The sequence below is a fragment of the Rhamphochromis longiceps genome, linkage group LG15 (genome assembly GCF_057381845.1).
Source record: "Rhamphochromis longiceps isolate RC_006_pf linkage group LG15, R_longiceps_female_GT1.1, whole genome shotgun sequence".
NCBI classification, from domain to species: Eukaryota; Metazoa; Chordata; class Actinopteri; order Cichliformes; family Cichlidae; genus Rhamphochromis; species Rhamphochromis longiceps.
The window spans coordinates 37,572,565-37,600,374 of NC_140571.1; the positions used below are offsets into that span (position 1 = coordinate 37,572,565).

Here is a 27,810-nt window from a genome sequence, read left to right on the forward strand (position 1 = left end):
CAATACCTGGATTGATTTTTCTAAACCTTGCCTCTGACATATGGTCTCGATACATAAAAATTAAAAAGACTGAACATTTTCAAACAATAAAAACTAAACTGAAACAAATGTAACTCTGGAAACAAACTGAATTAAAACCAAGAAGTCAAAATGAAATAAAAATAAAAGCTAATTTAAAAAATACAAAACTACGATAACTCTAGTGAAAACTTTAAAACAAACACAGCTCTGTGCCTTTATCAAAAAGTACTGTCATGCTGAGTATAGACATTTTAAACATAACCCATTATTGTACATGTTTATTGTAAAAAGCCAGTATAACTGTCAGTCTCAGCCTTTTCTCTTTTATTGTCACAAAGTTAATGACCATCATTGACACTATCAGTTTGTAAACATATAACATTTATTGTGAGGAGATCTGAGTTCAGGAAAAATTACCACCCAGCCCTGATGTAGATGTTAAGCCTTGGTAGAAATATGCAGTCTCAGACTGTTCGTGTTTAAAAAGGGAACTGAACATTCAGATTTTAGAAGACTCATACAAAGTCATTGTCAGGCAATCTAACACAATGGTATGGTAATTTCACATGATTTTTAAAGGCTGTATTTAGAGCTGCGACTAAGTACAGTACACGTATATTACTTTAGTGTAAGAAAATGTCTAAAAAAATCTGGTGCCAAACTGAAAACGTAGCAAATTCTTGTAACAAAGATTTTTTTGAAATTACATGTAAAAAAAAAAAAAAAAAGAGAGAATTATTCAATCAGTTGCCAGTTTTTTTTGTTTTTAACTAAATGATGAATCAGATCAGTTCCTTTCCATTTATAGAGGACAGTATCAGTTAATTTTATTAGGAACTGTCCAGTTATATTATGAAAATATCATGGAAATCGTTTCTCTTAGTGATGAATGGAAATGTACATAAGTGATTTACATGCAGAGACAGTACTGAACTTGTTCTGGATTTAATTGGTCAGGAACATCAGTAACTGCAGAGCCCTTAAAAAAGGAAAAAAAAAGGAGTGAGTGTGGGTGTGAGTGGGGGGGTTAAAGAGATGACATAATAACAATTCCTTCATTTTCTTTTTATTAACACATTACATGTCCATTGAAAAGGACTAGGTAGCAAATATATTGTCTTTTGCATTCAAATGAACACAAAAGGATCATACCTGTACATTCACTAAGGCTCTGTCTTTAGGGAAAACACGGGTTTCCATAAGGCAAATAATATTTAAAGGAATGCTATTAAGTATTATCCAGCATGTCAATTTATTTCTTACTTCTTCCTGACAGTACAAGGATGCAAGCTGGTAGCACAATCTGCTCTGCCGTGCTGATTCATATTTTACAACCTTAATACACAGTAAAGGGAAAAGGCAAGCCCAAAAAATAAAAAGTACACAGTATCAGGATGTGTTATTTGAGTGTGTAAAGTACAGCATGTTGATGGATCAGTAGGTAAAGTCTGGAATGTCAATTAGTGAACTGATTCCTAACCCTATTATGACACTGCAACAGATGAGATGCCAAAGTGTTGTCAAATCACAAACCATCAATGAATCTGGCCCCTCATTTTAATGTCAGCTACACATCTGTAAAATCTTGCACTACTGTGACGTTGCCGCTTTGACAGCATTTGCCTACAGATTGATAAACGCCCGCCAAAACAGCCAAAGCCACGTTTGTGTTAGTTCCTGTGACGGTAGGTGTCTTCGAGATCACACAACACCGTAGCAGCCTCACTGTTGTTGCTTGCAAAAAAACCCAAAACAAAACAAAACAAAAAAAACTAACAAGATGATTCAATACAGTTTAAACATGTATGCAAATCTCAATATGTAAATAAATATACATACAGCCAAATTTCTCTATCAGCTTGTATGCAAGCCTTCTCCCCCTCTCACCACAAACAGTGGTCACATCTGGAAGTTTCACATCACATTAAAGAGCAAACAAGAAAAATATTCAAATGTTTTAAAACCGATCCGTCGGTTCAATCTGCTAGAAGTTACGAGAGGCAGGCGTGCAGCTGCGGGAAGCAGCAGTTTTAATTTTAAGAGCTCAAACGCTTTGTTCAAAAAGCATGAACAAACGTTCCAATGATGTATCGTGCTACTGCCTGCTGACAAAAGCAGCAACCCTGATTTAGTCGGTTAATGCATAAAAATTAAATAATAACAATTTAAAAAAAAAAAAAAAAACTATGAATGACTGCATGAAATGCAATAAAGTCACATTCTGTGAGGCATGTGGATAGAATAAGATAACTTAAGATGGATAAAATGCATCTGTATATTTAATCTCCTCTCCAGTATATAAACTCGTGGGTATCAGAGCCGCTCGTCTCCCTGCTTTGTAAACTCACTCTGTACACTTGTTAAACATTGACATCTAAACAGTCAAAGATGCATAGCCTTTCCCCTTCACACTGTCCTCACGTTTTGTTCAGACTTTTACAAAATAAAACACTGATTACACCTCCTGTGCTCCAACAAACACTCGAGCAGGCAGCGTATTTACTCCAACAGCAGCATACACGGTGAAGAAGAGCCTTCACGCATCCCGGCCCGCTCTGCCGCGCAGGGAAGGCAAGGATCGACGTCTCATTTACCGACCTGACTTCAGTTTCAATCCAGGCAGACGTAGGGCAGTATGTTCAGCCTGCTCTCATCTCCGTGCGGGTCCAAGGAGATGCACTCGGTCCAGTCGTACCATTTATCCATTGTGTCATAGCAACCATTTACCCCGGACCAGTGCTGTGTGTGTAACCTGCTCAGGTCTTTGCCATTCACCTCTCTGCTGACTCCAGGGATCTCTCCAGGTGGCGAGTCTGAAACCAGCGTGTGTGTTTTCTTAGCATCTTTGCTCCGGTGCTCCTCCTTCTTCAGGAACTCAGACATGAAAAAGTGTGCACCGGGGGTGTGCGCGCCCGACGACGTCAGCACATTGCTTTGCTGGCTAAGGTACGACTGGATGATTTCGCTCCTCGACAGCTCTTTCCAGTCCGTCTGCTGGAAAGGACTGGGAGGAACTGGCGGATTTTGCTTCGGCTGTTCTGACCAGTTATTCTCAGGTTTGTGATTCGGTCTGTCCTCGCCCTCTGGGAAAGAATCCTTCTGGAAGGAGGTTTTGATCTGCCCCGTTACAGGATCGAACGTCAGCCTCCTGTCTTTTAACCTCACTGGTTTTGTTCTGTCTTCTACAGTCAGCCCTTCTAAATTAACAGAGCAATCCTTAGGTCTGTATTTCTGTCTTTTTCTTTTCCCTGTATTAAAAGAAGGACCCTCATCTTCCAGACTCTCCACGCCACTGCAGGGGGTGACAGTGGAGCCGTGGAGAGACATACTAGGAGGCAGGTGGTGAGAGTCCAAATCAGCAGACCCTGAACCGTCAGTGTGAAAACCCTGAACAGATGCGCTGAAAGGCTGAGGAGACAGTCCGAGCCCAGAGTTATCTACAGTCCCAGGTCTCACGCTGGGGGTAGGAATACTCTGTGCTTGGGGTGCAGTTTGTTTCACAACAGCTTCCTGTTTTAGAGTCTGAGGACTGTGCAAGGAACAGCGTGGGCTTCTGGGTCGACACTTTCCCCCAGAGGCAGCTTGCTCCTGTCTGGCTTGCTGCTGCAGAACTGATGCTTTTAGCAAAGAGGAAGTGCTAGGAGGCTTGCTGCATCCTGGGAAATTTGAGTGAGGTTTTACAGCATGAACAGGGATTTTATTTAGCTTGTCGTTGTCCAAAGCCTCAGGAATGTCCCTGTCCAAAGACTGATGTGCACGAATATCTGCAAAAATTTCTGTGCCGGTACCAATTCCATTGGTTTGCAGCTGCTTTGAGTTTTGGATTTTATCATTAAGAGTTGTTTTAGGTATCTTTGCTGGTAAAATCGGTCCTTCCTTCTGCTCGCCCTTGCGTTTTTTGTTGCTCGGTTTTTCCACTCTCAGGGAGCAGTTGTTGAAATCATTTCTGTTCTTCAACTCTGGGCCCGTTTTACCCGACGGTGGGTTGGTGGCTGGAGCAGAGATGCAAGGATGAGCACCGCCAATGGAAGACCACGACGCACTGGTGCCGCCTTTTGACAACACCTCAACCTTCCCTGGTTCGATTAGCTTTTGCCAGTTCCGCAGAAGCTTCTTGGCTCTCTTTGCGAGGTCCTCGTTTTTGGTTTTCTTCCGGACGTCGTTGATGAGCTTGCCCAGGCGGGTTTCCTTTAAGAGGAGATAAGATTGATGATTGTTTAACAGCGGATGAAACTTGACTGCTAAAAATCTGCATTTGATTGCTTTATTTGCTGATGGCACATGTTGTAACTTACCTCCAGTGCCTCTTTGGTGATAGGATATTTCTCCAAAAAGGAGATCACCTCCACGACGACCACCATGTTGCATATCTGCTGGAAAAGAAAGACCAATTATATACAAAAATACTGAGAGACAGGGGTGGGCGGTAAAAACGGTATATGGTAGAAACGATATAAATTTGGCCAACGGTAGAGATTTTGACTAAACCGCTCTACTGCGACAGCGCATGTTGATGGTGTCATCAAGCTGCGCCTGTTTTGGTCGAAAGCATTGCAACGGCTGCAAACAACATCATCTGCAAATTATGCCGGGCGACAGTAACAGCAAAGAGATGAAACACTTTTGGAATATGGGGAAAGCCAAAAACTGCGCTTCCTCCACTTACCTACCATTGATTCATCAATGCTGAATTCTCTCGCAGCTGCCCTATTCCCATGTTGTTGCAGTATTAACCTCAGTTGTTCTCCTGACTGAAGTTTGGTCCGTTTACAGCATCCTGCCATGCAATTGCATTTGTCCCTAACCACCAGAAACCCTCACGTTAACTTTTATCGAGTGGGAAAAAGTTTGCGTTCATCCCTCAGCTTCACTGTGCTAATGTTATGCTAATGTGGCTGTTTTGCTAGCGATCACATAGGACATCTTTATATACCAGCTAGTCCGACTTCAGTAACCCTGTAAAAGTCACTGCTGTTTAGTTTTCTGTCTTCATTTATGTTGGAAGTGATAGCAGAGCTGTATTTTTTAATTTTTTCAGAAATCTCTCAGTCAGAACATGCTATATCATGTTTAGGTGGAAGCTAGCGAGCCAACTTCCTGCTCCGTTAAATTTAATAAATTCTGTTTTCATGGATGCCTGGATGGGGTTAGTAAGCACAACCAGAATTCATACATAAGGCACACTGTCGATTTTTGAGATAATTAAAGGATTTTAAGTGTGCCTTACAGTGTGTAAAATACGTTATACAGAAGAAAATAATATATCGTGATATATATCGTTACCGCACATGCTTCAAATTATACCGTGATATGGATTTTAGGCCATATCGCTCAGCCCTACTGAGAAATCACAAAAACAGCATTAAAGGAAGACATGTCTGTATCTAGATGTTGCCACTCCACCAAACACATTCCTCAGAAGGGGAAAAAAAGAACTTATCAAAAGGTCGAGAAATCATTTGAATAAACTTTCAAATGTGCACCTGTACGTTTAGAAAACATTTACTAGTTTCGGGCTCAGTTTGTCAAAACGAGAAAGCATGCAAATGTGCCGTTTTAGTCCACCAAAATAGTAGAAAGCCCACGTATTCAGATGATTGTTGTCTTTAATCTGCAGCCACTTCTGCAATGATCAACAATGTGGTTATTGGTTAACATGTGTTGCAGCGGAGGATTTCCTTTGCAAAGCCAAAGCCCAACTCTAGCTGTAGTGTGCCTGCGATCAAACTTATGACATTAAAAAACCCCTGATCGAAAAACGTTGAGTGAGGAGTCGTTGGCAAAAATGTAACACGTAGATGCTTCTGGAATAAAATGCGTTACATCACTGTGGACCACAAGCCCTGACTTCTGATTGATGCAGTGAATCACGGTCAGGTCTGCTCTTGCGTTTGCATTACGTGTTATTTACCACGTGGTCGTCTCCCGGTGTTTTATATTTGGTGTCAGCCGATAGAAACTAATTTTCCGTCCTAGTGGAAAATTCTCTTTGTTGTGGTCAGTTTTATTTGGTGGCAAGCTTTTCTTTGTACATTCTCTCACATGCATCCAAGCAGTTTCAGCAGTCTGCCAACATTTGTGAATCTTTATACTGAACCTATGATTATTATTCTTCATACTATGGCGACGCATCTGAACAGGCCAATGGCAATAGTTGCGTCAGCCAACGTGTAGTTACATTACTTGCGAAGTGCACATCAGGTTACAGCATTGATATCCTGCTGAAGCATAAATCAGGTGTAAACTGTGTGTGGGATGCTGGGCATTTCAAGGCTTTCTGGCAGGATGTCACAGAGAGCACCCCCAGTGCATGACTGCAGGTAAGCATGTTGAAATAAGAAACTGTAAATAGGGATGTCAAACTTATTTTACATTGTGGGCCACACACAGCCCAGTTTGATCTAAAGCGGGCCAAACCAGTGAAACCTCTCTTTCTGTCAGTGTAAAGAAGTTTAGCTAAACATTTAATCCCATTTAATAAAGAAATGCTGCTGCTGCAGTAAATGAAAGGCACCTATCAGCATGTCTAAAATTACAGAAAAAGATCGTTCACCCTCCACCAGGCAACCACCTTAATTATTTTAGGTGTAGTATGAATGACAACAGGGGAGGTGCTTTATCAGTAGGACAAGCTGTAAAACTCATGAAAACACAGTTAACTCATTCAATGCCAATGGCTGGCAGTGAATGAGTTAAAAGCCCTCCTTCACATTTTCCAAAACCATCCAGTTTGGCCGGATTGGAATCTTTGCTGACCGATTCTGGCCCCTGGGCCTTATTTTGACACCCCAGGCATGTGGATAATCAGGCGTGTGTTGGACACTCAGCAGTAACACACTGGGAGTACTTAAATGACACTGTAAACAACAACAGCTCTGAATCCATTTGTTTGTAATGGTCGCTGGTGCTGGGTAGCTCACTGAGAAGCCATACATGTTTGTAGGTTGCTGACTAACTCTGCTTGGCTGTTTATACTGCTGTAACACACCTAAAGTAATCCCGGGGTCATCTTAGATAAAGGCGTTACAAACCTCGGAGCCCTGCTGGAGGTCTCCTCTCTGCAGAGCCTCTGTGTCTAAAGGGAACTTGCACTACATTCAGCACGTCCCCCTCTCTTGCCCTGATGAACTCTACTGTAAGTGCACACAATTGTCGCCAGCATCAACTTAACCGGGCTCTGGCATGCCTGCTTCATCACTCACTTTCGCTAACTAGACGTTAGCCAGCTAATTAGCAAGCAAATACTAAGTGTCCAGACGCTGAATGCCTCCACTCTGTCAGTTCCCCTATAGCGACTCGAGGCCACCAGCTCGACCACCATTGTCTGCTCTTCTCCACCCAGTTAATTCCGCTTAAAACCAGTGGACATACTCACATTGCTCTGGCCGTCGATGGCCTGTAGCAGCCGGTCTCTCATCACCTGCGGAGTGGCTGTAGCCGCTGTCATCGCCTGGCGGTGTCGCGGGTCGGGACGGAGACAGACAGCAGAATCCCCCGAAGAGCCGGCGATGGGAAACCCGCTGACACTCACAACTCCGACGGAAGCTCCCCCGAAGCAGCGGGCATCATGCTTTATGATGCTTCTGTCTTTGTTTCCAATCGCCACCCTCACCTGTTTGGTACCGCTAACTGCAGGAGACGGAACACCCTCTCCGGGAATCGGCTACCCCCTCGGCTGGTAGCCGCCTCCTTCTCGGCCTTCTCACCGAGCTTTTTGTGAGGCAGCAGAGCATTGTGGGAAATCTTTACGTAACCGGCTTCGACCCGCGTCAAATCCACGTGCTCGCAGCAAGCTGTAAATTTAACAAAAAAAAGAAAGACAATAAAACCGGAAAGGTGGTCCTAAGAAATCGATTAGAGCAGCTGTCGCTAAAACAAGGATATATACATATTCTGGAAATCTATCAAATGAGTGTAAAAGAAAAAACTGTATTATTTATTACAATCATAAGAAACTGAATTCATGTCAATCCAATGAGTTGTTCATCGCCACACGGGGCTTCTCTTAGAAGTAAGGAATTATATTAATAAAACATAACATTCAACCATTTTTTCTACGCAGGAATGCAAGTAAATATCTGTATTTTGTATCTTAATGTATCGTAAAACAATAATTATATTTTAGCATTAAATACATTCTGTTAGATTAATCATGACAGAAGCATAACAAATGGAAATGACAAATACTGTTAGAGCATCTGTGTAATAAACCGTATACTAGGCGGTGGTCTAATAAATTTAAAGATAGAAAGCGAGACTATGCTGTATATAAAAGGACTCCATAGTTAAAATTTTCTTACACAAAAATAACCTTTAATAATACCAAATTCATATTTTTGTCTCGTCTGAACGTCCTCCACATCTAACTAATAAATCAAGGTGCCTTCCAGTTCACTTGAAACTGAAGCTTGATGTTGGAGCCACCTTTGATGATATCTCTTCTGTCAGGGACGGTCATCAAAATCTCACCATACAAAACAAGTCTTATTCACTAAAAAATGATTATGGAAAATACGTATGGATATTTCAACTGAAAAATACACTAAATTTAAAAAATCTTGTGCATAAACTATTTATAAATGAGAAACAGTGTATGCCACATGATGTTGCCATATAGTTGATAACCAAAAAAAACCTCCTCACCAAATCTCTTCAGTTCTCTGCTAATAGACAGGCCGAGTTTGCAGTTGATTAAATCAGCATTGTTGAGAAAGGCAAAGAACAGAAAGAGTCATGAACACACCCTTAAAAAGATTTCTTAATTTTATAAACACATGATTGCTTCAGTTTTATTCAGATTAAGGTTGATACATGTTTGTTTTGTTAAACTAAATCTTTTCCCCAAAACAGCTTAATCTCTTTAAGCTGGGATAAGCTTTGTTATAGTTATATTTTAGTATTTAAAAATGCACAACTCTCTATGTTTTCCAAAACAGATACAGTCCTATTAAAACTAACTCCACCCTTACTGCTTCCACTGGAATTAAAAAAGGCAATTAGCAGCAAACTGCTGATAATCAAACACACTTGATTATCTGATCATCAGCAAATGTGAGCACCTATGTAAAAGCAGACGACTCTGGAGCATTCAGGTGTGTTAACACAATGCCAAGGAGGAATGACATAAAACCCTGATTGTTGCTGGCTGTGTCAAGCCTGCTCAGAGGCGATAACAACCACTTGTCTTCTCACACGTCTGGTAAGTTACTTGTGGATTAGAAGAGAATCTCACCAACTGTTTGAGTCACTAGAAGTACACAGAGACGATGGATTCTTTGGGTAGTAATTTTCTATTTCACCTAAGATGAAGAGCTGCTGCATGAGGAGAGTTTGCTGGTTGTTGGTCACCATAACATCTCCAGAAACTGGATTTCTAGCCTGGATAAATATCTCTTCAGACATGCTGCAGCATGACACTGAGACATGTTATGGTTTAAGATGTTTTGAGTTTTGTGACATGGTTGTTATCCTGCTGGATGGGCACGGTCAGCAACAATACTCAGGTAGGCTGTGGCATTTTAATGATGTTCAGCAGGTACTACGGGGTCCAAAGTGGCAAAAAAATGTCCCCCCACACCATCAAACCACATCTAATCTGAACTATTCATACAAGGCAGAATGGGTCTGTGCTTTCATGTTGTTTATGCCAAATTCTGAGCCCACAGCTTGGATGTTGCAGCAGAACTTAAAACTCATCAGACCAGGCAACACTTTTATAATTTTCTATTGTTTAAATTTGATTTGGTGAGCTGCTGTGAACTGTAGCCTCAGTTTCCTATTACTGGCTGACAGGAGTGTGGTCTTGTGTTCCTGTAGCCCATCTGCTTCAAGGTTTGATGTGTGTTCAGGGATGCTCTTCTGTATATCTTGGTTGTAACGACAGATTTTTTTGCGCTGCATTGATTGCATTATGTTTCTGCAATGTGACTGGCTGCTTTAACAAGCCTCTTAGTTGTGTCTAATGAAGCTGCCAGTGAATGAATATTATGCTGCTCTGTTTTGTAGCTGAAACCCGGATGCCTGGAAGCATCGAGTCCACAGGCCCACTCCAGATGTCGTGTGAAGGAAATTGCCGTCCCGGGTTTCCTCCGTGGCGTGAGCGATAAGCAGAGTTTTGTCCTTTCCTTCTAAGATTCCTAATTATTTAAAGTAACACTCAGGTATGCCGTTCAGCTGGGTTAGTTACAGCGCCGGGAGCAGCTTGGGAGAACAAGGAAACACAGACTGCTTCAGGTTGCCTTCCCAAATCAACTCAAAGGTTTATTTGATACACAGCAGTTTATATAGATGAAAAAAAAGGTTCGTGTGTCAGCTTTCCCAGTTCAAACCGGTACAGACTAAATAAGGAAACGTCTTCCTGCCTTGTGAGCAAAGAAGTATCCTGTGTGTAGTTTATCAGTTCAGCTATAATTTATGATCATCCCAGCAAAATACACTCCTAGACATAAAATACAGAGTTCTTTCATTAGTGAATTCTGAAACGAACCACCTAGCCTTTAACGAGCCTTTTCCAGGAGATAAGGAAGGGAGGATGGGAGTAAGGAAGTGGTCTCATCTCTGTGGTGTTTTCGACCTTGGGGTACCAGCTTGTGAGTCCTACACATTAATTCTTGGGTCACAGAGAAAGAGAAAAACAACTAGTAGATGGACCTTATTGAGTAACAGTTTTCCTGTATAAAACAATATCCTATAAATGCTAACCGTGGTATCAAAATATCATAACAGTTCTCCCCTTTTATCATGAAATGATAACATAGTATAAAGACAGAATGTAATAACATAATATAAAGATAAATCATAAATGTGAAACAAATCATAAATGTAACTAGTCCTTCGAGTGAGCTTAATATCAAAAATTCCGAGAGCGTATACATGGTATCACACAACAGACAATAATCATCAAAAACATGCTGCAACGGTTACAAAGGCTACAATTAGTTTCTTCCATCTTCCAAACGTGTCCTGTAGCCACTTATGTAGCCACTGACCGTGACCTGCATTGGCAATTAGTTCTATCTGCAATGCTTCAAGTTTATTCATAGCTTGTGTGAATGAACCGTTAGGAGCGGTATTATTGGGAATGAAAGTACAGCATACATCAACGGTTACTAGACCACAGGTACCGGTCCAATTAACAGGTAAAGCTAATCTAAGAGCATTATTGCACATCCAATAAGCATGTGGGATTGCTCTAGTTAGGCGCGTGACCATGTGTGATTTAACTAACTCCCCCCAGTCAGTGTCATTTAATACACCGTCTGGGGGAACAATGATCGATTCTCTGCTCGAACTTGAACTGTGTGTGTGTTCCTCCAGATATGATACAACTTCAGCCACAGAGACAGCTAGCCATGTCTCATTACAGCGTGCACCTGGGGAGTCAGAGAAGAATGTATAGTTATCCTTTGTATAATCTATGTGTGTGTCTGGGCCAGTTAACTTTAGTCTGCGCAGACATATCATACTAGTATTAAAATGGAGAGGGATCTGTCCTAAGGGCAGTGAGGGCTTTAACCTATTCTTAGGGCGTTTCATTGGGGCGCAGGTCCCTGCGGTGTCATTAGATAACTTCAATAATTCGCCTAATGGAGTCTCAGGGTTAGTTGGTGTGTGTGTGTGTGTCTAAGTAGGCAGTCGAGAGGGCTCAGAGTCAACTGTAAAGTGTCTTTAAAGAGAGCATTATCTCCGCCGATTTTCTCTAGTCCCTCAGTGAGGGGGAAACCGGATATGGGGTATCCTACTATTACCTGTTCTGGATTAGCCTTTGAACAGACATAACAGTTACTGTTTCCTAAATCACGAGCGGCTGTTCTGGCATTTTCATACCAGGCGTTAGCTCCTGTTCTAGAGGGCGCATAAGATGGTTTATTAGTGGCGTCTATGTTGCTATATACTGATTTTAGGGAGCGTGAGGAGTGCATTAAGTAGGTGTCTTGCAAAATGGAGCATGAGGTATAGTCAGCAAAATATGACCTGCAGAAATGTGAACATGGTTGCAGTTTACAATACAAAATAGCAAAGAGAAATCCTAAGGTTACTGCGATAGATGTGATAAATAACCTAAATATATAAGAAAGACAGTTCTTCAGTCGTCTCCTGGCCTGGTCCCAGGTTCGAGAGACACAGAATAAGCGTCGTATGATGACAATGGGCATTTCATTTTCTCCATTATCAGGATGAAATGAGTCTGGCTTTATCAGGTTAGACATCATGTGGTACTTTTGGCTTTCTGTTCCTGCTGGATGTTTGAGTACCTTGTTGTTGTTCTTTCAGACGTTGTGTGTTAATCAGTGATTGCGTGTGTGTGTATGTAACTTTTGGATCCGGGCGCTGGCTCGCCTGAGATGTCATCTACCCGTGTGTGTTTATTTGCTCTAGTTCCGGGCGCTGGCTCGCCGGAGATGTCGTCTGCTTGATCCGACGCCTGAGATGGTCCGATTGGGCTGGTCTTAACCCTGCTGGCATGAATCCACTGAGGTTGTCCGTCTGTGAGGATGCTGGTTCTTCGTCACTGCCAGTACAGTCTGGGGCTGGAACACGCGCGGCCTCCCAGAGAGTCCTTGGTTTTAGTGGCTTCTCCAACATGCATCTCCTTGTCTCCACTGGTGGAACTGTGGAGGGGAAAAGCTGAGAGAGACAAACTTTCTGATAGTTATTATTCAGTTTTTCTACCAGGTTGTGAACATCAGTGGACAATGCAATATACATCACCTTCTACTAGCGGTGCCCCTCTGGAAGCTGACCATGGTGTTGGAAATAGTCTTATTTCAAATGGAAATAATTTGGTTACTGCAGATTGAGTCATTCTAATCTCACACAGGACTTGAGTAAGTAATTTGACCCAGGTCATTAAAGTTTTAGCACACTTTTGAATTACTTCTAATGTGAATGAAGATCCTCTATCACTGTTAATCTGGTGAGGTATTCCGAATCTGGGTATTATTTCATTGCACAACTTTTGACAGACTACTTCTGCAGTTTCTTTTGATGTTGGATAAGCTTCTACTCATTTACTAAATTGATCCACTATTACCAGTAAGTACTTGATGCTTCCTTGTGCTGGCATATGTGTGAAATCAATTTGTAATGTATGAAATGGAAAATCTGGTTGTGGTAAATGCTGATGTTTTGCTTTTGAGCTACCTACATTAGTTCGCGCACATGTTAGACAGGTTGCTAATATGCTTTTTACTGCATGCAATGTTTTCTCAATTACAAATCTTGATTTTATTGCCCCTATTACCCCTCTTTGTCCGACATGACTCACACAGTGAAAATGTCGGGCAAGGACTGGCATCAGGGAATATGGGAGGGCAATCAAACCCTTAAGATTTTGTATAGGCCATCTCTGTCATCTAAGGTACAGTCATTATTCTCCCAATACGTGTAATCACATGCAGAGGCTTGCTCTTGTATGAATTTTAAATCAACATTTTTGTCTAAATAGTCTGGGAGTGTAACAAGTGGCAGCTGTAGGGGCACAGATAATACTTCCTGCGGAGGTGGGAGCTGTGATGCAGCTGCAGCCTTGGCTGTCACGTCTGCTAAGGCATTACCTGTTGCTTCGTCTGTGTCAGCTGTACTGTGTCCTTTCGTTTTTACAACTGCAACGGCCGATGGCAGCTGTATAGCCTGAAAAAGTCTTTTAACAAAATCACAATTTAGCAATTTATTTTCCATCAGCAGATCTAAATCCTCTCTGTCTCCACAATGTGCCAAAGTCATGCACAACGCCAAATGCATAGCGGCTGTCTGCGTAAATTGTCACATGCTTATCCAAATGTAGCTCACAGGCGCGTATTAAAGCCATGAGCTCTGCTTTTTGTGCTGAGTGAAATGGTAATGAGTGAGCCTCTAGTATTATGTCAGGCAATGTCACCACTGAATAGCCACAAAGAAATGAGTTGTCACTCGGCCTTGAACAGGACCCGTCCACATAAACCGTGGCTGAGTCTGGGATAGGTGTTTGCTCTAAATCTGGACGTGGTGCTGTGGATTCCTGTATACGTGTCATGCAGTCATGATCGTCAAGCCTGTCTGAGCCATCCTGTCGGTCAGAAGAACACAGCATAGGATCAATAAATGTGCTGGCGAATCAGGTGTGCTGCTCGCTTTTATAGTGAGATTTGCATGTGTTGTATAGTTATGTTTGCTATAATGGTCGTGACCTAGTGATTGGTGTGTAGAATAGTGTCATGTGAGAGTGTGAGCTTCTCGCAGTCCCTTATCATGATAGAGCAAGCTGCTACTGCCCTCAGGCAGGCCGGCATTCCTGAACAATTCAGGCAGCACCTTTGAGTGGCGGAGGTCAGCACTCCCTGTAATGCATTGAAAGAGGCAGTCATTTCTGTGGACCACAGTATTCGAGGAGGCTTGTCTTTTTTACAACAGTCACGCAGAATGTGGTCATGAAAAGAACAGTCTGGTATCCACTGTCTGCAATAGTTCACCATGCCCAGGAAGGACAACATTTCCTTCTGTGTAGTGGGACGAGGGACAGAGGTCACAGCTTTGACCCTGTCTGCAGTCATGGAACGTTTTCCGTGAGACAGTGTGAATCCCAAATATTGAACAGAAGTCTGACAGTACTGCATTTTCTTTGCATATGCTTTGTGGCCAGTCTTTTGGAGGTGCTGGAGAAGCATGTGTGTAGCAGTTTGACACAGTTTTTCACTTTCAGCACAGAGGAGGAGGTCATCCACATGTGGATCAGGGTGCAGCCCTGGAGGAGTGAAGCACCATTGAGAAAGCAGCAGAGCTGTCTATCATGCCTTGGGGCAAACGAGTCCAAGTGTACTGCTTATTTCTATGTGTGAATGCAAATAACGGCTGTGTGTCACAGGTACTGAGAAAAAGGAGCGGAGCATAAATCCACCACGGTAAAATGTGTATGCAATGCATGTCAATATGCTGTGAACATCTGAAACGAGAGGTGGCAGAGGAATGTTGACTGCATTAATTTGCCTTAAGTCTTGTATGAAACGCCATACGCCAGGTTTGTTAGGCTTTGGCACAGGATTGACAGGAGTGTGGGCTTTATTGCTCCTGTAGTCAATAAATCTCCTATGATGACATCTAGAGCTGCGGCTTTTTCGGCAGAAATGGGATGCTGCTTGACATATACTGGCTTGTTGTGTTTTAATAGGTGTACGTGATAAAGTGTACAGTCAATAAATCCTATATCATTCTCACTTCTTGACCACAATGTCATATTCTGGTATTCAGCTGGCAACATAAGTGCAGAAATAGTACAGTGGATAGGATAGGTTAGATCTATGTGACGACATGGTGTAGTTATATCATAACCTATGTCTGAGTTATGTGACAAAATCACTGTTTGACCTTCACTTGTGTGAGCAGTTATCATGTTGTTGAACAGTGTGAGAGAAACAAAAGTGTGGCTCCCAGTCATGGGATTACCTGGTAGTGGCGTCTGTACACGTTTTTTTGGCACAGTGTGTGACATACAGTACCGGACAAAAAGGATGTTGAGTTCATTCTCTGCTGAGGGTCCAGCTGACACAGAGGATGTTCCTTCTCCATCATGTCGGTACATAGGGCAGAGAAAACATAAGCTGTTATCAGTGTCAGCAAACATTTCACCCTTTGTGTTAAATTAAATACACAAATTCATTTTTGCTTTGGGTGTCTGCGGCTGCCGGAAAACTGAGCTAAATTTGCACCTCTAGCTTGTCCAACAGTGCATAAAGCGTTTTATGAATACTAGGATAGATTCATCAGGCTTCTGTTTACACATAGTTACTGCATTTAAGTCAATTTTGTCTCTGGACATTGTTAGCAGGAATTTCTTTAGATTCTTAAAGAAATTGGTGATTTTGTCATTATTTACCCACAAAAACTCTGCAGTTGTGGATGCTTTATCATGCTTTGGGTCTGTTTGTTTACTACCGCGAGTGTTGGCGTGAGGACCTTTGTCATTCCGGCTTTGTTTTTCCTTTTTTCCTTTTAGATAAGTCTTTATTAAAGTTCGGGTAACAGGTATTTCTTTAGCTACCTCTAAACCTCTAGCTACGATATCGTGGCGTTTCATGTGGGTGTCTATTGTGGACACTGCCTGATGCAAAAGTTTTTCTTCATAGTCGTCTAAATTGTTTTTCATAAGTTCCTCACATTCTTCTTTCAAAAGTTTTTCTCTTTTTTTTATGTTCTGCTAATTCTTCCTCGCGGCGTATATATTGTTTTTCCTGATCTTGTTTAAAGAGATGGCTAAGATCCGTTGCATGTGATTCAGATTTTTCGTCGCTTTCTTTTGAGCTGGTTGGATCAGAATGCTGACATTGTTTACGTGCAGCTGCTACAGCGACTATTAATTCGGTCTCATCGTAAGGGTGTGGGGCTGTAGGCTGAACGGCTGAACATGCAAGACTAGCTTTTCCTGCGGTAGGTTTATTTTCTATGCCAGAGCCTGCACTAGTTTTATTTGATGTAAAAGTATCTACACCTGGTTCCGGTCCCTTTTTCCATAGTGGTAACATTTGATGTATCACGTCGCGGCATTCTATCATATATTTTCTACAGGACTTTTTAAGCAGACTACTTTTCTTATCACAAATGATATTCAACATTTCTACTGACCTGTTTTCTGGCGATAATCGTTCGGGATAAGGCTCCAGAAATAAATTAGAATGCATTGAACTTCTTAAGTTGTAAACAAAGTCAGTCACATAAGCACTCCCGCATGTTCTGGATACGTGATCATGGACGTCTTCACCGATTCGCGGACGTAGGTTACACGTAACCGGAAATGGGAGTTGTACTGAGCCGTTATTTGAGACTTTATTTTGTATTTTATTAATTTTTGGTTTTACAGGTACTTTAGATTTTTTATCGGACCTGTCTGTGGTCTTTGAATAATTCTGACTCATGTTCAGTGATTTCCAGAGGGGTTTACACGCTAGGAGGATTTAGGTTAGTATTTTCGCTGCGGCACAGCTGAGGTCACTTTAAATTTATTGCTAGCAATTTTTTGTTTGTGTGAGCAACTCTCACTTAGCGAGCAACTTCTCGCTTAACGAGCAACTTCTCGTAAAACAACAGGCAACTTCCTGTGTCTTTCTGCTTTTAATTTACTGCTTTTAACCCTTGTATGGTAATCGGGTCTGTGAGACCCGTTTTCAGTTTTCTTTCGTTTTTTTTTTTTTTTTTTAACAAAATTAAATTTAATTATTTACTAGCTTTCTGTGAGTGAGCAACTTCTCACTTTTTAACGTACGTTTCAAGATAACAGGCAACTTCCTGTGTCACTCTTTGGTGAGCAACTTCTCACTTAACGAGAAGTATTTAAGACAACAGGCAACTTCCTATGTCACTTTTTCTGAGTGAGCAACTTCTCACTTTTTAACGTACGTTTCAAGACAACAGGCAACTTCCTGTGTCCACCAACACCACACAAGGGTTAATTTACTTTATTCGGGGACTGAGGAAGTCGTCAGTGTATCTCTCTGGATCACTAAGTGAAACTTCGTCAGCATATCCCGTTTCTTTATGGATCGATCACTGAGAGAGGTATAATAGGTCTTTATATAAATATGAAAGACGCATATTTACCTTCTGTCAGTTATCCCACTTCTGACACCAAATTGAAGGAAATTGCCGTCCCGGGTTTCCTCCGTGGCGTGAGCGATAAGCAGAGTTTTGTCCTTTCCTTCTAAGATTCCTAATTATTTAAAGTAACACTCAGGTATGCCGTTCAGCTGGGTTAGTTACAGCGCCGGGAGCAGCTTGGGAGAACAAGGAAACACAGACTGCTTCAGGTTGCCTTCCCAAATCAACTCAAAGGTTTATTTGATACACAGCAGTTTATATAGATGAAAAAAAAGGTTCGTGTGTCAGCTTTCCCAGTTCAAACCGGTACAGACTAAATAAGGAAACGTCTTCCTGCCTTGTGAGCAAAGAAGTATCCTGTGTGTAGTTTATCAGTTCAGCTATAATTTATGATCATCCCAGCAAAATACACTCCTAGACATAAAATACAGAGTTCTTTCATTAGTGAATTCTGAAACGAACCACCTAGCCTTTAACGAGCCTTTTCCAGGAGATAAGGAAGGGAGGATGGGAGTAAGGAAGTGGTCTCATCTCTGTGGTGTTTTCGACCTTGGGGTACCAGCTTGTGAGTCCTACACATTAATTCTTGGGTCACAGAGAAAGAGAAAAACAACTAGTAGATGGACCTTATTGAGTAACAGTTTTCCTGTATAAAACAATATCCTATAAATGCTAACCGTGGTATCAAAATATCATAACATCGTGCAGAATCGCACATTAACATGTTAGCAGCATGTTTCAAGGGGCCTCCATGAGTCTGACTTGTATTTCCCATACCCCTTACAGATGCTCAAACTGAGATAGGGGCGGGGTTGAAGGCCAGGACAAGACCTTGAACTCTTTATCTGTGTTAAACTACTCATGAACAAATTCTGCAGTGCGACAGGGCACATGATCCTGCTGAGAGAGGCCGCTGCAATCAGGGAATACTGTTGACTGGATGCAGGTGGTCTGGAACAATGTTTAGGCAGGTGCAGCATGTTAAAGTAACCCACATGTACACCAAGACCCGAGGCTTCCCAGAATATAGCCCAGAAAATCACATTGCCTTTTTTGACTTGCCTTCTTTCAAAAGACAGAACATATTTGATAATAAAACTTTATTTTTTATTAAGAATAAGGTCACATTTACAGTGAATATATATTTAATTACAGCACATGTGCTGCTGAATAAAGAAAATAGCACAATTTTCCCCCCTAAGAAGTTGAAAACAAACACATAAGTGAGTAAAATAATCCTATTTATAACTCACAAATCAGATTCAGATTTTTCTGTGGAATCTGGATGAACTGAGCCTGTGCAGGAAAAAGGAATAAAATGATGTTTCTGGTGTTTCTTTACCACTAACTACAAAACCACAAGTTTCCAGCAAAGGTGTTACAGTTAAAGAAAGATCAATAAAAATGTAACAAGAGAAGAATAAATACAGCCATTCATAAATTCCTGTACAGCACAAAGGGTTGTAAACCAAAAGGAGTATAATTACTAGTAAAAGGGTCAAAGAAAGAGAAAAAGGACATTAAGGAGAAGCTGACAGCATCCATCTGGAAAGGGAAGCATCTTGGAGGAAGTCCACTGGCCACACACGATCATGATCCAAACAATCTGTGCAGATTGAAGACATTTGGCTAGTTAGAACAGCAGCACACTTCTGCTAATTTCAGGAGAAGCAGCGCACATCTAAAGGGCATAAAAACGTTTGATTTACACACACACACACACACACAAAAAAGACAGGACAGCACAATCATCAAGCACTTTATAGGTTTAACCTCAGTAATGCTGAGTTGGGACTTCATTCACTCTCAGATGGACTCATGGATTATACAAGTTGTAACAAAAGGACTCCTGGTCCATGTCTACATGATTGCATCACATATTCTGTGTTGATTTATCAGCTGTGCAATCATGGTGTTATCCTCCTGATTGACCACATCCTAAAGGTGCACCACTGGATTTAGATCTGGGGATTGGGGAACCCATCATCAGGTTTATGAAAGCATTTTGAGGCAATTTGTTTGGTATGTTGGCACATAAGAAAACCGTGGTAATAACAAAGTTAGACGTGGTCATCAGAGATCCCCAGAAACACTGACTGATATAAACAAGTGTCTGAAGTGTTCTCAGATTGGGTCCACGGCTTCATCCTTTAAACGCCAAATTCAAGTTTCTTCACACCAAGCTTTGGTTGTTCAGTGTTTGTCCAGACTGCAGACTCAGACTAATAATGTGAATTGTAAGAAGTTTCTTCTGCTCCCAGTTGTAAAGAATTGGCTTCTGGATTACTTTACCCCCCTTCAAAGCAGTAAGACTTCATTGGCAGCAACAGTCACATTTTTTTCTTGTTATAATGTTTAACTTGAAAAACATGTGAAGGTGCTGACTCATGTCTGCAGCTTACTGCTACCCCACAACCGTATTTTAACTTTAAAAGCAAACATGGCGTAATCCTTAAATATCCTCCCCAAATATAATGCATTTATATGTGTCAGTGAAAACTAATACAGTATCCCAGAAAGTTGAATTTGTTCACATGGACTTGCATTTTCAGAAGGAGAAACGTTCTCAGTAATTCAGGTCACAGTAGTCTTAACTGGTTGAAAAACAAGGCAACCAGACTTTAAGTTTGTGAAGATGTTACACCTCTCATCCAAGAGGGTTCTTCATTTCTAAAAACAAAAGGTTAAGACCTAATTATATAATCTATGCATGGCACACCATAGAAGAGTCAACTCAACAGGACAGGACTCAGCTGTAAATCTATACCGAAAGAACAAAGGTCACTCTATCCTCTGATTGGCATCGAGGATGCCAATGTTCACACTTTGGACAAAGAAGACAACTGGTACACATCCTGGACAGGGAGGAACGTTAGTTTGAGCACATTCCCTATTCACCCATTTACGTGAATAGGGAAAGACCATCTCTGAATTGAGGAGGTGGCCTATCTTTCGCCATCTTACAATGCACACACTGGTGATGGAAAGCTACATTGTAGCCACAGCCACCCTGGGGCGCACTGACAGAGGCGAGGCTGCCGGACACTGGCGCCACCGGGCACTCTGACCACCACCAGTAGTCAACGGGTGAAGTGTCTTGCCCAAGGACACAACGGCAATGCTAACTAATGGCAATGCCAAGGACACAACGACCGAGACTGTCCAAGCTGGGGCTCGAACCAGCAACCTTCTGATTAAAAGGCGAACTCCCAACTCTTGAGCCACGATCGCCCCCACGATCGTGATGAAGAAACAGACCTTCCAGTCCATTGTTCCTTCTGTGGGCTGGCTTCAGTCATTATGCAAATGTACTGTTTATATGATTGGGGAAACCTGCAGTCAGCTGAGAAGTCACTTGGATGAGTAACGAAACGTTTCTCCCACTGAAAACGCTACGTCCAGATGAACAGAAACAACTTTTGGAGAGGCCATGCATGTCCACTGTGAACGACCATCACTTAACAGAGGTGGTGACAATGACAGCAGCTATCAGCCACCTACAATTCAGTTTTGATTATCCTTCCCAGGTGCATCTCCGCCCGTTCACACCTCGTCTCAGTTGACCTCAATAGCTTCCATGGTAGGGCAGGGCAGGGTGTCACAGTGGTTCCACTCAGCCTTTTTTTTTTTCCTCAAACCTTGTGATGTGATGACGCACATGATCAATAGTGTCAATGGCCACCTCCTAAGGGACAATCTAGGGGTTTAAATATCTGCGACTCCTCCACCTTTTGTTTTTAGAACTGAAGTGCCCTCTTGACTGAGAGGGGAAAAGTCTTGACGAACTTCAGCTGCCTTCTTTTGTTAAGCTTTTAGGAGTAGCACCATTGCCTAACAATAGCTCACGAGGTCAGTTTCATGATCATTGCATGATCATATGCAAATTGTCATGACCGTTGATTAATGGCCAGAGAGTTGGGAAGTAGCTGCAACACACTATTAGAGCTACAGCACTGGTAAAATGCTGTAGCTGTAACAGTAACAGCTCCAGAGTGGTGAAAGATGTACCCCTGGGCCTCCTCCTGGATTCAGAGATGGTCTCTACCTTTCCATGTAAAGGTTTTTGCTTAGGTAGTGACTGTCCTTCTCCCCTGAATTGCCTGCAGCTATTTTTAGGCGCCTTCCCAGCTTTGACAAATGTCCAGCTGGGACAACCACATTCCCTCAGGGCCATTTTTCATACGATGACCTTCAGCTTCCCAAGCCGGTCTGTGTGGTGATGGTGTTCGCTCTGTGTTGTAGTGTCCTGATGACACCCAGTTTGTGTTTTAATGGAGAACGAGAGTCAAGAATGAAATACTGATCCGTGTGCGTTGATTTAAAGTACACGTCGACTTTTAAATGTCCCCAATTACTAATGGCAATTTGACAGTCTAAGAAAGCTAGCCTGCCATTTTTCATTTCCTCCCTGGTGAACTTGATAATGTGAGAAATGCTTTGTGGTACATCGTGAAATTTGATTTTTCACCCACGTATAATCCACATACCTGAACCAATTGCTCAACAGTGTTCCAGGATACAATAACAGAGCCCTTTATTTCTCCACTTTGTTCTTTTGGCTACAAATTAGCCAAAGTCGGTGAAACTGGGGATTTCACTGCAGACCCGTGTTTCTGCTTCTATGTGAAATATGTGGAATGAGAACAGAGTTCCAAGAGCAGACACTTTGGCTTGGTGCTTAGAGTTCTTCCTGTTACTGAGAAAATGTACTGTTTACAAAGTTCAGAAAGAGTGAAAAAAATTACTTTGATGAGCAACTAAACTATTTGTCCCACTAAAAAAAAAAGCAACGTCCAGATGAACGAAATGAACTTTCTGGGATTTTTTTTTTGATGTGTGAAATGTCAAAAAACCTCAATTAACAAAAAAAAAAAAAAAAAAAAAAAAAAAATCTAATCCCACAAGAAGACCAAACTCAAAACTTCGGACTTTTTTGTCGTGGCAACCATTACTGTCACTGGTCTAGGTTTCTGGCAACAATTGGAATCTGTGTCACAAAGAAAGCTTATGTGGCTCAACATCAGTCTTCAGCACGTTCTCATATTTGGAGCACAACATATGAAACAAATATCTATGCATCTTCCTATGCTTATCCAAGTCGGTGCCCAATTCAGCAGCTGGAGCCTATCCCAGCTGTCATAAGGTTGGCAGGGTACAGGGAAAGGTTGCTAATCTATTGCAAGGCTAACACTGAGAGACAGACATTCACACTGGTGTTCACCTTTTAGGCCGATTTAGAGTCACCAATTCACCAAACCCATGCATGTCTTTGTGCAGCTATGGTGGTGGTTGTCTATCAACAACTAAGCTGTAGTGCCTCTTCACCTCACTGTACAATACCTTGTGCAATACTTTTTTGTAAATAGTCAACAGTGCAATAGACTCAATACTTGAAATGTGCAATTCACTTGTATTTTTTATTCCTATTTATTCTATTTATCCCCTTTGTATATTTTATTTATATTTGTCTCTGTATTTATATGTGTGTGTGTGTGTGTGTGTGTGTGTATGTGTGTATGTATATATATATATATATAACGCCCTGTTTTCGTCCCTTGCCCACCGATGCCTTCTTGTTCCAGTAGCCCACTTTTCGTCAGGGTGCCCTGGTTCCTCAACACCTGACGCGGACCTTGTTGATCCGGGCGACGTCCGAGCCGGCATGCCTTCATATTTATCTGTCTCGCTCATGTCTGCGGTAGGCTTGCTTAGCATAGGGGGTCTAGCCTTAGGACCCTTACTGGATACAGACGCCCCAGGCAGGAATCGAACTTGCGATCCTCTGTTCCAAAGGCGTGTAGTTTAACCACTACGCTATCCAGCTGGAATGCTACTACGCAAGTAACCCCGGCGGAAGGGGCTACATGAATAGGATGAGGGACCTATGGATTCTTCGATACCCAACATCCACAATGACGGCGAAACAACTAGTAGCTCAGTGTTCCAACATTCGAAAGAAGGGACTGCTCTCACAGCTAGAGATTGACGAGGTACAACACAAATGCTACGGCAAGGAGGAGTCAGGACGCCAGGTCAGGGGGGAGATATCATCACCCCCACCCGAGATTGGGTACATAGCCCCAAGTGTGATAGGAGAAGGATCGTTGAGTGCGAGAGGAACTGACCTGAAAAATAGGATCATGGCCAAGCTTGAAACCTGGATCCCCCGTAGCCGGTTACCAAGATTACGTGAAGTAACAGAAGGTCTGCTAGATGATGTTAATGCAGCACTACGGGCAATACCTACAACCACGATTACCGACACTAACAAGCTGATCTACAATACGGCAGCAGTGATCAGTGAGATGCTTGGTTACAAGTTGAACAGCCACAAGGGGCAGTACCCTCCATGGAGAAGGAGGCTAGAGGGCAAGATCAAAGTAGCACGGAGGGAGGTTAGCCAACTAACAGAGTTGCAGAAAGGTGCGACAAATAAGGTGCCTAAGAAATACAGCAAGCTGTCCATACCTGAGGCCTTGGAAACTGCCAAGCAAAGACTCACAGCCTTGGCCAGCCGCTTGAGGAGGTACACCAGAGAGATAGAAGGCAGGAGAATAAACCAGCTGTTCTCCACAGAACCAGCAAAGGTGTACTCTCAGTGGCAAGGGAACAATAAGAGAACAGCACCACCAAGGCTGGAGACGGAGCAATACTGGAAGAGCATATGGGAGAAGGACGCAACCCATAACGGCAATGCTCAGTGGCTAGTGGATCTGAGGGCAGACCACAGCGACCTCCCTGAACAGGGTCCAGTAACCATCACAGTGGCAGATATCCAAGAAAGGGTCTCCAGTATGAAGAGTTGGACAGCACCAGGGCCCGACATGGTTCACGCCTACTGGCTGAAGAAGCTGACTGCACTCCACGAGCGTCTGGCAGCACAAATGAACCAGCTGCTAGTTAACGAGAGACACCCGGAATGGCTAACCGAAGGTCGGACGGTCCTGATCCCCAAGGACCCCAAGAAGGGAGCGGTCCCCTCCAACTACCGACCAATAACCTGCCTCAGTACTACATGGAAGCTCCTGTCAGGCATCATATCGGCTAAGATGAACAGGCACATGGGTCAATACATGAGCGGGACACAGAAAGGAATTGGCAAGAATACCAGAGGTGCAAAACACCAGCTACTGGTAGACAGAACAATCAGCCGAGACTGCAAGACCAGACTGACCAACCTGTGCACTGCCTGGATTGATTACAAGAAGGCCTATGACTCAATGCCCCACAGCTGGATACTGGAATGCCTAGAATTGTACAAGATCAATGGGACCCTAAGAGCCTTCATCAGGAACTCAATGGGGATGTGGCGTACAACACTAGAGGCCAACTCCAAGCCCATAGCACAAGTTACCATCAAGTGCGGGATCTACCAAGGAGATGCTCTGTCCCCACTGCTGTTCTGCATAGGCCTGAACCCCCTCAGTGAGATCATTAACAAGACTGGCTACGGATACCGACTACGGAACGGAGCAGTTGTCAGCCACCTCCTGTACATGGATGACATCAAGCTGTATGCCAAGAGTGAACGAGACATCGATTCACTGATCCACACTACCAGGCTATACAGCAATGACATTGGAATGTCGTTCGGACTGGAGAAGTGTAGTCGGATGGTAACAAAGAGAGGGAAGGTAGTCAGAACTGAGGGGATTGAACTACCAGAAGGCAACATTGCAGACATAGAGGACAGTTACAAGTACCTGGGGATCCCGCAGGCAAATGGGAACCATGAAGAGGCCGCTAGAAAGGCTGCAACCACCAAGTACCTGCAGAGGGTCAGGCAAGTCCTGAGGAGTCAGCTGAATGGTAAGAACAAGATCCGGGCCATCAACACATATGCCCTGCCCGTGATCAGGTACCCTGCTGGGGTAATAGGCTGGCCAAAGGAGGAGATAGAAGCCACTGACATAAAGACAAGAAAGCTCCTGACCATGCATGGAGGGTTTCACCCCAAGTCCAGCACCCTGAGGCTGTACGCTAAGCGGAAGGAAGGGGGCCGGGGACTGGTGAGTGTCAGCACCACAGTCCAGGATGAGACAAGGAACATCCAAGAATACATTGGGAAGATGGCCCCAACTGACCGAGTGCTCAGTGAATACCTCAGGCAGCAGAAACCCAAGAAAGAGGAGGGAGACGAGGAACCATCATGGAAGGACAGGCCCCTGCACGGTATGTACCACCGGCAGATAGAGGAGGTGGCTGATATCCAGAAATCCTACCAGTGGCTGGACAAAGCTGGACTGAAAGACAGCACAGAGGCACTAATCATGGCAGCACAAGAACAAGCTCTGAGTACAAGATCCATAGAGGCTGGGGTCTATCACACCAGGCAAGACCCCAGGTGCAGGCTGTGTAAAGATGCCCCAGAGACAATCCAGCACATAACAGCAGGGTGCAAGATGCTAGCAGGCAAGGCATATATGGAACGCCATAACCAAGTGGCCGGCATAGTGTACAGGAACATCTGTGCCGAGTATAACCTAGAAGTCCCGAGGTCAAAATGGGAGATGCCCCCAAGGGTGGTGGAGAATGACCGAGCTAAGATCCTGTGGGACTTCCAGATACAGACGGACAAAATGGTGGTGGCTAACCAACCGGACATAGTGGTGGTAGACAAACAGAAGAAGACGGCCGTAGTGATCGATGTAGCGGTTCCGAATGACAGCAATATCAGGAAGAAGGAACACGAGAAGCTGGAGAAATACCAAGGGCTCAGAGAAGAGCTCGAGAGGATGTGGAGGGTGAAGGTAACGGTGGTCCCCGTGGTAATCGGAGCACTAGGTGCGGTGACTCCCAAGCTAGGCGAGTGGCTCCAGCAGATCCCGGGAATAACATCGGAGATCTCTGTCCAGAAGAGCGCAGTCCTGGGAACAGCTAAGATACTGCGCAGGACCCTCAAGCTCCCAGGCCTCTGGTAGAGGACCCGAGCTTGAAGGATAAACCGCCCGCAGGGGCGTGCTGGGTGTTTTTATATATATATATATATATATATATATATATATATATATATATATAACAATTCTGTAACTGTAACTTCGGTCGTTGCTGTGCTTTTTGGAAGTCGAATTTCCCAGAGGAACCCACCCGAGGGATTAATAAAGTTCTATCTTATCTTATCTTATCTTATCTTATCTTATCTTATCACATGAGTAAGATACTGAATCGCGAGCTGCTAACGATGTGAGAGTGTCAGAATTTTAGAAAGCCTTTAGTCGTAGATAAAAGTATAAGTATAAAAAAGTATAACTGAAGTACACAGTGAGAACCCATGCAAGCATGGAGAGAACGTGCAAACTCTACGTTCTCCACGATTTGAACCATCATGCTCCCTATGAAACAAACACTAGGATAAAAATAGCTAAAGCCCACAGCACAAGTAATTGAGTGCCTCTCAGTAAACTGCATCTGGTCCATCAGCATCGACTGACACAGTCTTACTCACAGGATCATGCAGAACATGATGAAGATGTTCCACAATGCGATGAAGATCCGGAAGTACCGCAGGCTGAGCAGAAACTCTCTGATGTTGTCCCCTGAGAGATAGACTGTGAATGTTTGTGGCAATACTACTCACTCTCTCTCTCTCTCTCACTCACACACACACACACACACACACACCTGTTGTTGGTGATCCAGAGTCATCTCCAAATCCCTGCGACTCCTTCCTTTTGCTGAAAAAAAGACACCCACAGTTAACCTTCAACATTCTGCTAACACACAAACCTAAACTAATGACTGAGTACAATACTCACAGCTTGAAGTTCAGCACAGCCCCTGCGTTCACCAGTAAAGTCCTGCAGAGCACAAACACGGAGAGTTTGGTTGTCAGCTCAGCAGCGTATTAGCTGCTGAGCTGGCATTAGCACCAAGCTAGTTAGCTTGTCATTTTACGCCACACACGGCTGACTGACTAACACAAAATTACACAGCGACACATAAAGACACATAGAGAACTTATTATCTCAATACAAGATGTGATTCCGTGTGACATCTGCCACACGACTCGATAAATTACCCGAATATCAACAGATCCCCGATCATCTTGATCAAATCACATCAGAAGCGCCTCACTTCCGCGTTCGGCACGTAATCAGAAATGTGACCAATACAAATCCGGTATCCAGAGAAATACGAAGTGTTGTTATTCCCCGGGTTTAGACTGTAAGGTGCAACCTTACCAAACACTGATCGTCTGCCAAAATTGATTTTCAATGTTTTAGT

General features: G+C 43.0%; 3 protein-coding genes and 1 long non-coding RNA gene across 5 annotated transcripts in view; 2 read left to right on the plus strand and 2 right to left on the minus strand.

Annotated features, from left to right (window-relative positions):
- LOC146653113 (uncharacterized) overlaps positions 1-27,016 on the plus strand; it is a 172,703-nt gene extending 145,687 nt beyond the window's left edge. Inside the window, exons 2-3 of the mRNA XM_085382621.1 lie at positions 25,070-26,473; positions 27,007-27,016. Coding sequence (XP_085238747.1) covers positions 25,083-26,473; positions 27,007-27,016 — 1,401 coding nt within the window. The 5' untranslated portion in view covers positions 25,070-25,082. The remainder of the gene's footprint in view (positions 1-25,069; positions 26,474-27,006) is intronic.
- The window catches only part of LOC146653119 (uncharacterized), a 250,949-nt gene that overhangs the window by 90,478 nt on the left and 132,661 nt on the right, over positions 1-27,810 (plus strand). The gene's annotated exons all lie outside the window — the stretch shown is intronic.
- Positions 2,166-7,809, minus strand: LOC146653124 (mediator of RNA polymerase II transcription subunit 26). 2 transcript variants are annotated; one of them, XM_085382759.1, is made up of 3 exons: positions 7,397-7,809; positions 4,317-4,394; positions 2,166-4,209 (listed from the first exon to the last, which is right to left on the minus strand). In XM_085382759.1, exons 1-3 carry the CDS (start codon positions 7,466-7,468, stop codon positions 2,632-2,634), a joined length of 1,728 nt encoding a protein of 575 aa, XP_085238885.1. In that variant the 5' UTR covers positions 7,469-7,809; the 3' UTR covers positions 2,166-2,631. The 2 variants fall into 2 exon arrangements, with proteins under 2 accessions (XP_085238885.1, XP_085238886.1); XM_085382760.1 differs by having other exon boundaries at positions 4,317-4,391; positions 7,397-7,807.
- smim7 (small integral membrane protein 7) lies at positions 18,672-27,698 on the minus strand. Its single transcript, XM_085382210.1, has 5 exons — positions 27,605-27,698; positions 27,342-27,383; positions 27,208-27,260; positions 27,032-27,122; positions 18,672-19,192 (listed from the first exon to the last, which is right to left on the minus strand). The coding sequence occupies exons 1-5, from the start codon at positions 27,628-27,630 to the stop codon at positions 19,177-19,179; spliced, it is 228 nt and encodes a 75-aa protein (XP_085238336.1). The 5' UTR covers positions 27,631-27,698; the 3' UTR covers positions 18,672-19,176.